The sequence below is a fragment of the Homalodisca vitripennis genome, chromosome 2 (genome assembly GCF_021130785.1).
Source record: "Homalodisca vitripennis isolate AUS2020 chromosome 2, UT_GWSS_2.1, whole genome shotgun sequence".
In the NCBI taxonomy this organism is placed as follows: Eukaryota; Metazoa; Arthropoda; class Insecta; order Hemiptera; family Cicadellidae; genus Homalodisca; species Homalodisca vitripennis.
The window spans coordinates 108268375-108282326 of record NC_060208.1 but is presented as its reverse complement, the minus strand read 5'-3'; the positions used below and the strand labels follow the sequence as shown (position 1 = coordinate 108282326).

Here is a 13952-nt window from a genome sequence, read left to right as displayed (position 1 = left end):
TTAATATGGATGGGCTTAATATCAAATCCTCGCATCACAGACTATTAGTCAAAAAATATATTGTACAAAAACTACGTTATCAGCAAAGTAATGAGTCGAAACCACTTTCAACTACTCCTCAGGTTCTGGCATTTTAATGACAACGACTACATTGCACGTGATGGTCGTATTGGTAAGATTTTGCCATTAATTACAAGGCTCAATGATCTCTTTGCTAGCTGTAAGGTGGCAGATTAGGAACTAGTTGCTGATGAAAGTATGATACCATTTAGAGGTAGGCTATTGTTCAGACAATATCTGCCTAATAAACCCACAAGTATGGGATAACAATTTTTAAACTCTGTGACAAGCATTGGTACTCTTTTAAAACCAAGCTTTATATGGGAAAAGGTACCAGTGTAAATGATAATGAGCTCATGGCAACTTCTGTTGTCATGGAGCTAATGGATAACCACCTGTACAAGGGCCACGTGCTGTATGTAGACAATTATTATACCTCATTTGAGTTGGCAAACTCCCTATTATCGAAAGACACACATCTTGTTCGAACTCTTCGAGCATCAAGGAAAGACCTACCAGTTGAGGTGATGAAGTTGCAGCCTCTCCAGAAGGGAGAAATGACATCCCTTGAAAACCCAACTGGCATAGTAGTTTCCAGATGGAAAGATAAACGAGACGTACGCATGCTTTCTACTCTGCATGGCATTTATTTTATTGATACAGGTAAAAAGGACAAACAACATAAGCCTATTCTGAAACCACATGTTGTAGATGATTACAACATTGCTAAGATGGGGATAGATGTATCCGACCAAATGTCTTCGTACAATACTGCTGTACGAAAATCCATGAGGTGGTACCACAAGGTGGCCGAGGAGCTTCTACTCGGTACAGCAATGGTTAACTCCTGGTTAGCATATACAGACAAAGTCAAGGCAAGACCAACAGCTAGAGGACGACTTAAAAGTACAGTATTTCTATAACTGCTTCCAAGGAGAAGGTAGCAATTGGCTTGATGGGCCTAAAAGAAAATGAAGTTGTTCCACCTGTAAGGGTTATGGGACACCATTACTTGACCGTCTCAGAAACCTTTGTTAGCAAAGGAAAAACCAGACACAGAGTGAGGAAAAATTGTAAAATATGTTACAAGAAAACAGTAACAGATTTTGGGCGCAAGGGGGCAAAGAACTTAAAAAAAGTGAACACTTTCTGTGACCAATGTGAGGACAAATTGTACTTGTGTAAAATCTGTTTCAAAGAAGTTCATAAATAATGAAGTAATTGACTTTGTTGTGAAAGCACATGGCTATAAAATAATGTTATTGTTCATTCATTTTACTAAATAATAAGTAAATTTAGCTAAATACTATTTGGATTTAATTGTAAAATAAAATTTAAAACAACTTCGTAATAATCAATTTTACCCAAAATTGTTATACTACCTAGGATACAGGTTATGGTACGTATAGATTTATTTATAGCTTATTTCTTATTAAACAATTTAATTTAATAATACCAGTTGTATAGTTCCACATAAACAGTTTTCTGTAATACTTTAAAATACACATTGAGCGTAAAAATAATTGCCGGCTGTATCTGGTCGGCAGAAATACGCAAACATTGTTGAATTTCAAGCCAGTACTGTTGTACATTCACAAAGCACTAGAATAAAACATCATGATTCTCTGTATAGCCCATCCCTAACAGACCGCTGTCAGTTTAGTTTGGGACCAATAGATCGCAGCAGTAACCAGTTCTAGTCTGTTAAACATAATCTTGCATTCCACTACTGTCGGCCAGATATGGTCGGCACAGTTCTGTTACTACCATCATTGTGCCGGCCAAGTCTAGTCAGCGCGGCAGCTAACGTGTTAAACTGATAATTGTTTTAAATTGTAATGGTATTTAAAGTTTTTCAAATTGTTAGAATTTGCACCTAAAAATGTCATCTTTGATTTTGAAAGGCCTTGCACAATAAACTTGGACAACTGTGTATTTATTTCAATGCAAAAAAGAAAAGTTGATTGTTGATTTTAGATCTTTGTAAATTCAATCACTATATAATTAATTGGCGTTTACAGCTGCCTTACTCCCAATTGGACCTTAATCTTCAATCTCCGATTTCAACTTTTTAATGTTTTCAATAAATGTTATCAATCTCCAGCCCAGAGAATTTGATAAACCATTCAAAATAATATTGATATATTTATTTTCAACAGATGCGATTTGTTACATTTCAATATATGTGGTGTTGATAATTTTTTATTTAATTTTAAAATTAGTTGACTGAAATAACTCTTCACAATAAGACCAATATATCAGAAAATATCTATTATGTTAGTAATTTTTCTGAACTTCAGAATAAACCTATTTAAACGCTATTTAAACATTACATGCAATTACACACAGATGTTACAGGTGATTTAGTAATCCTTGAAATCTTTGTACTAAATTATTTTGACTATAATAGAGGCTTTCTTTCTTGCATAAGCTTAGAGATAGTCTATATATATACATAACAAGAGTGAAAAATATCTCACAGCTTCTGCCTAACCCCAAGCCACACATCGAACAAACATGGCATATAAAAAGTATCTGTAAAATGATATCAACCAAACTTAATAATATAAAAGACAATAAACCATAATATAGTTGATAGATAACATTATATTTGTCATATTAGAAATTCTAGCACATAATCAAGAAAAGTGTTTTCTTCACTGACCTGATTGTCGCTGTAACGTTGACACAACTGCAGCATAGCTACCAACCGCAGTTCCAGGGGTAAGTTAGACAACACAAACTGTGTCAGGGCTTCAACAGTGATGCCACTGCGGCCAGCAAACACTCGGGACTCGGCTTTTCTGCAATAGTTTCAGCACTGATTTTTTGACTGAAAATATTATATATTAAAATTCTGCCTAATCATATGTCTACCATATTTCAGATCCTAATGGTGTGTTCTAGTGCATACAGCAATTATCACAAGATAACCAAGTCAAGCAATGACAAGCATGGTTGCTCATTGGATGGACTGATGGTCCTGTTTAATTTTCTTTATTGATTATTTACTAAAAAGTATAAGTGTGTAATTTGCAAGCGTTTTAATACTTTAGCTACAAAGAGTCTCAATGTTAGATCGTGTCATCACACACCACACCACACCAGTACTACTCTAGCTATAGTGTACAATGTTTAACATTTAAAATTATACATGTTGTTGTGCCTTTTGTTGTAACTATGTCAAATCAGGGTTCTAATAATTGTTGCCCATTACTGGCCCCATGATGATATTCAAAAATAGAATTTCAGTTATAGTTATCTATCTTATTAAAGTGAAAGTATCAAGTTCTTGTTGCTAAATATTATGGATTTCAGTAATTTTAATTGAAAACAATACCAATTTAAATATAGCATAATTCACTATATCTGTTATTTTTAGTTATTGTGATAATTTTGGATATTTGTTTCACTTTAGATTTCATAATTCTCTTCAACTTATTTTATTCTTTAACCCTTTGAACAGTAACAACCCCCACAGTCACGTTGCAGTGATAAATACATTTTTGTATTTATCTTAAAGGAGTGTAAGCGTATTAGTTATGATCTAATTATTTTTTATAGCCTAGTGAACTAAACTGCATCCCTCTGCTATTTTTAAAAACAAATTGTTGTATTTGTAATCATATCCACTATGTATCAGAAGCATCTTGTGAGTAATGTGTAACTCTAGAACAAACACATTCCACAATAATTACAGTAATTTCACCTAACCTTAACAGCCGCAGTGTGCTCAGAATGGGTGGCCTCCATTTAATCAAAGGTACCTTTTTCTCACAAAATGTCATTATTTCTGAACTAACACAATAAAATAAAGATAAAAAAGCTATTTAAAATATTTTGTAATTTGATTTAATTTATCTCGGTTTATTTAAATTAATTTGGAACTATGTACTACTTATAATGTTGCTAAAATCAGGGTTCATATCATTTACATAGCTGTGGTAGACCGATATGTCCCTGTAAGTCATAATAACTTAAACTGTGAAGATCATCATCATCATCATCGTTAGACGTTTCCGTTCTCACGGGTCGTCGTACACAGCCTCCTCCACTTTAGTCTATCGTTCCATGTCTCCTCTTCATCCACCTGTATTTTCTGTAGTCCCCTTCTCTCTATGTCTTTCCACACTTGGTCCTCCCATCTTCCTCTCGGTCTTCCTCTTGGTCTTCTTCCTCCTTCCTCCTTCTCCAGTGCTATTCTAGGCATTCTATTATCTCCCATCCTCTTCACATGCCCCATCCACTGTATTCTTCTTCCTTCCATTGTCTCTTGCAGTGAAACTACCTTCAATCTTTCTCTGGTTATTTCGTTCCTTATTCTATCTCTTCTTGTAGTCTTCTGTATCCCTCTTAAAAATCTCATTTCTGCAGCTTGCAATCTGCTTAAATCATTTTTAGTCCACGTCCACGTCTCTGCTCCATATAATAAAATTGGTTGGAAATAAGATTTATACATCAATACTTTTGATTCTTTCCCAATGTTCCAACTCCACACAATCTTCTTTACCATATTGAAAAACTTTCCACTCTTCCATATTCTGTTTCCTATCTCTTCTCTTATTGTGCCCCTATCTGTTAGGATACTTCCTAAATAACAGAATTCCTTCACCTTTTCAAGTCTTTTTCCTTCAACTAACACGTCTTTGTTATTTCCATCCCTTCTCTCTACTTTCATTACTTTACATTTTTGTATGTTCATCTCTAAACCATATTTCTTCGCCACTTTTGCCCATTTGTTTAACTCTCGTTCTAACTCTTCTTCCCTATTTTCCCATATCATTATGTCATCCGCATATGCTATTGTCTTAAGTTCTTCTGCTCCTCTGTTTCCTTGTACTTCTAGAATAATTTCATCCATTATAATATTGAAAAGGAAAGGTGACAATATGCTTCCCTGCCTTACTCCTCTCTCTGTTTTAAAAGTATCTGTATATTTTTCTTCAATTCTTACCCTGTTTTTACATATGCCGTACAGGTTCTTTATTCTTTCTACTATTCCCTCACGCAATCCTCTCTTTCTCATACTCTCCCATATCCTTTCTCTCAGTACCTTATCATATGCCTTCTGTAGGTCTATAAACGCTACCATTGTATCTTTTCCGTATTCCCACCTCTTTTCTAACACTTGTCTCATCACAAAAATAGCATCCACCGTTGACCTACCTTTCCTAAAACCACATTGCTCCTCTCTTCCTGTTTCTTCCAGTACTGGTCTAATTTTCTGCAACAGTATTTTTTCATAAATTTTTTGTGTATGGCACAACAAAGTTATTCCCCTGTAATTCTCGCATTTTTGCTTAGAAAAGCAAAAAAACTGTGAAGATACATTATTAAATATCATACTAGATAGTTGTAACACATTTATAAAAAATGAACTCCTTACAGTACTATTTATTATGTCTAGCAGTAGTACATGACTCCAGTAGTAACAGGCAGTTTATAATAGGTATCTCTTATCAAGTGCAGATTAACCTTGATTATTCAATCAGCTGTGACTGTTTTACCCAGTCTGCCTTTTTGTAGCTCTTGTATTGAAGGTCATAGACTGATAGTGGCTTGTTACCTGGACTTTACCAGCCTGCAGTCTGTCTGTTTACTTAGCTGTCAATTAGCTGTTATCTCCATGCTATCATTGAATATTTGTTCTGATATTGACATATTTACCTGAACTGTTTTCTTATTATAACACTTCATTATATTGATCTATTAACATGACTTTCTATTACTGAGAGTCCATTATAAACCAAATGCGGATTAATAAAATTATTTAATGGTAATTTAGTCAAAATATTGCCAATAAATTTACCGTTGAATGGTTAAAATATTATTTTGGCTATTTATTTGATTATTTAAAGAAAATTATTTTGTTTTGTTGTTCACCACCTCATCATGAGTAAAAATATTGCAAAATCAAATGGCAATCCATGTGGTGTCTGTGGCAAAAATTCAAAGTTTGGTTCCATATTTTGCAATGGACCCTGTAGACAATGGAACCATTTAAAATGTGTAAATCTGTCTTATAAAGAAGTAAAAAATTTACCACTAGCAGAACAGAATGTATGGCAATGTCCTAGTTGCTCTGAAAAAAGAAACAAATTGGAGGAATGTAAGGATTTAAGCCACGATACTAAAGAGGACCCTAATGAGGTTGAGTTTGAGGATTCTCTCTCTTTGGCCACAGAACTGGGTAATGCGATATTACGTGAGAATGAGGAATTAAAACAAGCACTGCATGAATCCAGAAATTCAAAATCATGTTATGAATTAGAGCTAGAAGACAAACTAATTGAAAAAGAAGAATTAATTATAAATATGACAGTAGCACAAAATAAAAAAGAAGATGAGTTTAATGCAATAATTAAGTCTTTAGAAAATAAGCTTATAAGGGGAAAAAAAACTAAATGTGGAACTCGCAACTGAAGAAAAAAGGGAGGATGTGAGCTCACTAAAGAAAATTAGTAATGTGATGTGTAATAAATGTGAAGTTTACAAGCAAGAAACTAAAAATATGATAAGACTCAATTAGATCATTGGAAGCTGTGATTTGTGATTTGCAGAATGAAAATGATGCTCTATTGAAAGAGAACCAATCAAACACACCAAAACAATACGATTTAAATGTTCTGTTTTCCTGTTATGAAAAAGATTAAACATGCTACTAAGTCAATGGAATGGCAAAATCCTAAATATACATCTAAAATCAATAAAGAGAAGACTGCAGTTTCAGTGTATTGTCAAAATAAATTTATGGTTCTCTCTGCAGACGATGTTTCAGACGATAAACATGAAAATGAAAATGCTTCAATGAATACTTACACAAAGGAAAATATTTTTACTAAGACTTCTGATAATATGCCAAAAAATGTCAAATCCGTGAAGAGAGTTGTATTAGAAAGCAACAAACAGTGCTATACTAAGCCTAGACTGTTAATTATGTCTGATAGCCACGGGAAAAACTTAAGTAATATTATACAACAAAAAACAAATATTAACGTAACAGCTGTTGTGAGATCAGGTGCGATGTTAAGTGGTGTTTTCAGAGAGGCGAATGAACTAACACTTGGCTATAATCAAAACGACTTTGTCCTTGTCATAGGTGGCACCAACAACGTAGAAGGCACCAGTGTTAAAGATGTTTTGAATGACTTTGACACATTACTGGAGATGACAAAAAACACCAATCTTATAGTTGCTTCTCTGCCTATGAGACATGATAAGCCAAATTTAGACGATAAAATAAGCTTAATTAATGAGCAGCTAATTAACAGAATTAAAATCACAGCCACCAACATTAGACTTCTAGAACTTCATTTATTGCCCCGTGATCTCTACACTCGACAAGGCATGCATTTCAACCGAAAGGGAAAAAGGAAAATTGGCGAGGTAGTATTGAGATTGTTACGCGACTGCTGTTTTAACCACGCTGCAATCACAAAGAAGAAGATCAGCCAACCCTCACCAGAGGATCCTGTCATTATTGTTGAAGAGGACATGAATACAGTAATACATAAACTCAGAGACCAAAACGAAATTGCTTTTGCCCACTGCATCTCTACTGACTTTCATAGTAACAGGCACATGAGTGCGGGTGTGGCAACCACATTTAAAAAACATTTTAATACACCTCTGGCTTCAGACTTTGTGAGTGAAAGGTTAACATACCAATTACTTAGTACATCAGTTTATGGGTTGGTTACTAAACCTACCTATAATTCAAAACCTACTGTACAGGATTATGACACTGCTTTTAAAAATTTAACACAACACATTAAGCAAAGAGAATTGAGCTTATTGGTCTGTTCACCAATGGGATGTGTTAGGGACAACATTCCCCTTGAACTTTTTATCACCAAACTATACCAACTACACCTCAACACGAGTGTTAAAATCATGGTAGTTGTCAGTGATGAACATTCCACAAGAGTTCTCCGTAATGGCCTTACTTATTTGGACTTTGTGAAGGGCCTACGATCACAGCTTGAGATAATGGTGAGGAAAGATTCAACGGAAAACTTCAGTTCCGACAAAACTTCACTTCAAGGGTCCACTACGAATCTTTGCTGCTCTGACATCGAGACAACACTCGAAGGTCCCACAACCAGTATGGACGACCAACTACACTCACCAACAGGGACTCCGGTCTCCTCTCTTCTCAACTGTTCGATTTCAGACTCTGAAGTGCAAGGTTTCACAACACCAATTGTAACAAAACCACAATGTCCATCAGATTTAATTAATAGTTTACATGACCAATCACAAAATCCTAATCTAAATTTACCATCGAACTCTGATGAAGTAAAAAACTTGATCTCAGAGCCAACAAAAACAACTTAAATTTTAAAAATTCTTGTCATGATATTCCAGATGTTTTTGAATCTTCCATTGTAAATAATAAATTACAGTTATTTCACATTAATATTCAACATTTACCTACAAGAATAGAATCTCTTGAAATAACTGTAAATGAATTAAATCCTGATATTATTGTTTTAAATGAGCATAAAATGTTGGATACTGAAATAGCTAGGTTTAATTTGGGGGGTTATCAGGTGCATGCTTCTTTTTCGAGGGTTCTTTCATCTGGAGGAGGGGTTATGGTTCTAGGTAAAGAAAAAATTAAGTATAAAAATGTTAATTTGCAATGTATTCAGAGTATTATATCTGAAAAAGAATTTGAGTGTTGTATTGTGGATTACAAATTCAATGGTTTTAATTTCGTTTTGGTTGCATTATATAGATCTCCCAGCTCAAACATGTCTAACTTTTTAGAAAAACTAAGTTTTTCCCTAAGTATTATAGTTAAGAAATTTAAAAACATAATTGTTGTCGGAGATATTAATATAAATGTTTTAGATAGTAATGACAGTAAAAAGTTGAATGATGTGTTAAATTTGTACAAAATGAGGTATCTAGTTAATTTTCCTACTCGAATAACATGCAACACTGAATCAGCTTTAGATAACGTTTTGACTAATTTTAATGATTTCTGTATAAAAGTAGAGGGTTTAAATACTCAAATATCTGACCATGATGGTTTGTTGGTGGTTGTAAATATTTTTGACAGTTGCAGCAATAATGTAAATACTAATAAAAAAGAAAACAAGTTTGTGATTAAAGAAATTAGGGATTTTAATGAGAGAAATTTGGTTTTGTTTGTTAAGTTTTTAGAAAATGAAACTTGGTTGAATGTATATAATGCTGATGTAAATTGCAAATTTGATGTATTTCATGAAATTTTCATGTATTATTTCAATATATGTTTTCCCAAAATAAAAAAAACGTTTACGAAACAGTAACAAAAGTTGGATGACACAAGATCTAAAACTAGATAAATTGAGAATCATACAGTTAAGTAATTGTGCTAGAGCTACAAATGATCATAATTTATTCAACCAAGTCAAAATGTTAAACAAAAATTATAAGAAAAGTTTAGTTGATAGAAAGAAAAGTTATTTTCAAAATAAAATTGACAAATCCAACAATGTATATAAAACAACCTGGAAAATTCTGAATTCAGAAATCAGTATCAAAAAGAAAATCTGTAACAACATTGAAATTGCAGCTGGTGGTAGCCTTTTGGTTGATCCTCAGGCAATCAGTAGTCTGTTTAATGAGGTTTTTACTAATTATGTTGATTTGTCAATCATTCCACAGTTAGCACCAACAAGCAAATATTACAACAATGCTCTGCCTTGGCTCAACAACTTTGTAAAGCTTACTTTTAATTTCAGGCCAGTAACAGGCCAGTTCAGGCCAGTTTCCTGTAGAAAAACACAAACGCAAATCCTCAACACAAATCTTCCTGAATTCATGCCTCAAAAAAGCCAAGAGCAAACTAAAAGTACGAGACCCCCTCAACAAAACACTCAGACATCTCGTAACCACCACAAAATTACCCTCATACATCAAAACATAAATTGGCTCTCAAACAAATTAGATAGGCTGGCCCATTTCCTGAATGAACAACGCCCAGACCTCATAATAATAACAGAACATGGCATCCCTGAGGAAAACCTACAAAACATGTGCTTGGAGAGGTACTCCCTGGTCGGAGGCTTCACAAGGAAAGCCCACAAAAAAGGGGGAGTACTAGGGTATGCCAAAAAAGGACTAGAAAATCAAATAATACTCTTGAATACAAGCGGACCCGAGTCTGAATTGATTTGTGAAACAGCTTTATTTCAAATAACACTAAAGAACTAAAGAAGGAAGTAGTCAAAGTACTTGGAGTCTACAGACCACCAAGTGCAAACCTGAACAATGCAATTGACATTTTACTTGACCAACTTGAAGGAGCACTGCAAACGAAAACTAAAACAATCCTAATGGGAGATGTAAATGTTGACAACCTTGTGGCAAACAGTGACAACAGCAAGCTCGAAGAACTCCTCTCCTCCTTTGACATAATCAGAGAGAGTCTACCATCTACACGAATCACTGCTGAATGTCTATATGGGAAGAAGCCATCATATAAAGGTGCAGCCTATTTCAACCATCTGCCAGAACATCTCAAGAAAGAACCAATCAAGAGGCTCAAGAATCAACTAACCATATGGCTGCAAGAAAATCCTTACTACACAGAAAAAGAATTTTTTAACACCTGAACCTGCTTTTAAAACACTTTGTATTGACACAATGTACTGTTCTCTACGAATATGTCATTAAAGAATATTGTCTATTGTCTATTGTCTAACAGAAAATGAAATTTCAAAAATCTTAAGCTCTTTTCAAAACAAATTCTCAACCGGATGGGATGAAATTCCTATGACAGTGATAAAATATGCCAGCAAACAACTCATTAAACCTTTGGTACACTTGGTAAATTCCTCTTTTATCAGTGGCAATTTCCCATCAAATCTTAAAATCGCAAAAGTAGTTCCATTATTCAAAAAGGGTGATTCAAAGGATCCCTCCAACTATAGACCGTTATCACTACTGCCCACCTTTTCCAAAATTTATGAAAGAGCAGCTTACAACCAATTGGTACATTATCTTGAGAATCAGTGTTTACATGATGAAGAACAACATGGTTTCAGACCCAACCGATCTGTTGTAACGGCTGGCATTATATTTATTAATTCAGTTATCAACTCTGTGGATAAAGGAGAGAAAACAGTGGGAATTTTTTTGGACCTAAGCAGAGCATTTGACAGTGTATCTCATAAACTTCTTTTAAACAAAATTGAAAGCCTGGGAATTTGTGGTAATTCTTTGAATTGGCTAAATTCTTACTTAATTGATCGTAAACAATTTGTTGAAATAAAAACTACGGAAAAAATCGTATTATTTGCAGCCACTCTCCTCTTGCTCAGATTCATCACGGCGTTCCACAGGGCTCAATTCTTGGCCCACTATTGTTCATCTGTTATTTAAAAGGTATACCACTTTCATTTCCTGGTGGTCCATCAAAAAATTTGTGCCTCTACGCAGATGATGCTAGTTTAAAGATTAGTGAAAAATCATTAAATAATTTAGAAAATAATTCAATATTAAGTCTAACAGGTATGAACAATTATTTAAGTAACCATAATTTATTATTAAATGCAAGTAAAACCAATTTTATCATGTTCTCAACAGGGAAAAGTAAACAACCCATTGATCCAGTTATAAATATCAATAATAAAGTTTTGAAAAAAGTAACTTCCACAAAATTTTTAGGTCTAATTGTAGACGAAAACTTGACATGGAATCTCCACATTGACCATGTAGTAAGTAAAGTTAGTTCAGGAATATATGCTATTTACCGAATGTCCAAATTTTGTTCAATTAATACATTAAAGGCACTCTATTATGCACTGGTCAAATCATCTGTCGCTTTTGGTATTGCTATTTATGGTGGTACATCAAAGCAGAACTTAGATAGAATTCTTCTTCTTCAGAAAAGAGCTATACGAACCATGTTGAATCTAAATTCTGACGTTTCAGTTCGCGAACATTTTTCTCACTTGGGCATTATGACTGTCTACAGCCTTTATGTGTTTCATACCACACTACATGTAAAACAATTATGTAATAATAGTTTAATTCCTAGACTAGGTGACAGACATACATATTTTACCAGACATAGAAAAGAAATTGCCATTGACTCCCATAGGCTTGAATTTTTCAACAAAAAAAACATCAAGCGCAGGTGCAAAATTTTTATCACGGCTTCCTTTGGAATTGAGAGGCATTGACAACTTTAAAGAATTTAAAAAAGAGCTAAAATTGTATTTAACAGAGAAACCATTGTATGGGTTAGCTGAACTATAATTAACTTAGTTCTTTTATCATATATTTTATCAATACTGTATATATATATATATATATATATATATATATATGTTATTTTAGCTTTTAAGTTTTTTCTAATGACGCCATTCAATGTATACCACTGTATACTTTATGAATAAAGTTATTTTCAATTCAATTCAATTCAATTCAACAAGTACATCCATTAATTGTAGTTAAATATGATTGAGGAAAAAAGTATATGATATAGTAAAAAGAACATATTGTATTGTAAATCCCTTAGTCCTCCAATACAATAATAATCATTTTGATTGTAGCAGTAAAGATTTAACAGAGCTCACACCTACTTTCACCTGAAGGAAATTACCTATTCCCCTTTGATCTACTGAGTATAGCTGGGAAACGGGTGGTTTAAACAGATCAATGGGGAGTCTAAATGGGGTAAAGGACAGAGAAAATCCCTTCTTTAAAAACCTTGTAGATACCTCAAGATAAATGCCATAGGTGGAAACCTAGGAGTAGTTCTTCCCCACTCAATGAAATTAGTAAAAAGACTATTGCCAATATATGATATATGGTTAGTTTTACCATTGATCAGTAGACCCTAACTAATGATTAGCACTAGATTACAAGGGTGTACTTTTGGGCAATCTCCCCCCCCCCCCCCCCAAATAGCTTGTTTGAGTACCAAATAAAAGCTTGGTACTCCAAATCTCCCCCCTCTCTCTCCCTCTCCCACAACATATACATATATATATATATATATATTAATAATATATATATATATATATATATATATATATATTATGTTATTAACTCCACTTATAGGGTTATCTATATATATTAATGTAATGAAAATAACTAAAACCCTTTAACCCTAGAACTGTTAATCGACATAATTTTGTCGGTCAATGCCGCTTCTGTAGTGTTAACCGTCAAAATTTTGTCGGTCAAACATTCCCTCATATAATTACTTTTTACAATATACTCCGGTAACGTATCGATATAATTCATGCACCATTGGATTCGGGAAGAAAAATGCTAGGGAACAGATGAGTTTTATTCCTCTTTGTATTATGGTTATGACGTAGCAAGCTTGTCACTTTGAACGTAAAAGAAAACGACGCAGTTTGTTGTGACCGCCATATTGCCGCTGCCGTTCTGTATCACTTTCGTGCCGAGCTGTGGATATTTGTAAGTTTTAATAGTTTTACGCGTGATTTAGTGTCGTATTTAATGTGTAGTGTGTTGTTTGATGTCGTAGTAGTGTAAACATATATATTTTAGAATAAATCAATTTCTATTGACTGAAATATGTTTGAGAAATTACCGGCTTTGTGTAGGCTATGGCAAAATGACTTGGCTAAAATTCATTTCACATAGTTTGTTATTGTTTTCACTTACTAAACGTTATTTATAGCACTCTTTTAGCTCTGAAGTAACTATTTATTTTTGGTAAATAGATAGTTTTCACAATAAAATATATATTTCATGTAATTTCTTTGGTTATATATAATAACTGTTTGGGTTAATCTATATTTTTTCAATATATTTAGTTATATTTATAGTTTTCTAACTACATAATATTTCCTATTACTTATAAACCATAAATTTATAAATTTTGATATAGTACAAGCTTTAGAAACGATTTTATATTT

The 13952-nt window shown here is 33.5% G+C and overlaps 1 protein-coding gene across 1 annotated transcript in view; it reads right to left on the bottom strand.

The window, feature by feature from the left end:
* The window catches only part of LOC124354548 (thioredoxin domain-containing protein 11), a 57071-nt gene that overhangs the window by 8991 nt on the left and 34128 nt on the right, over window positions 1-13952 (bottom strand). The window contains exon 11 of the mRNA XM_046805089.1: window positions 2726-2864. Within this exon, the coding sequence (XP_046661045.1) occupies window positions 2726-2864 (139 nt within the window). The remainder of the gene's footprint in view (window positions 1-2725; window positions 2865-13952) is intronic.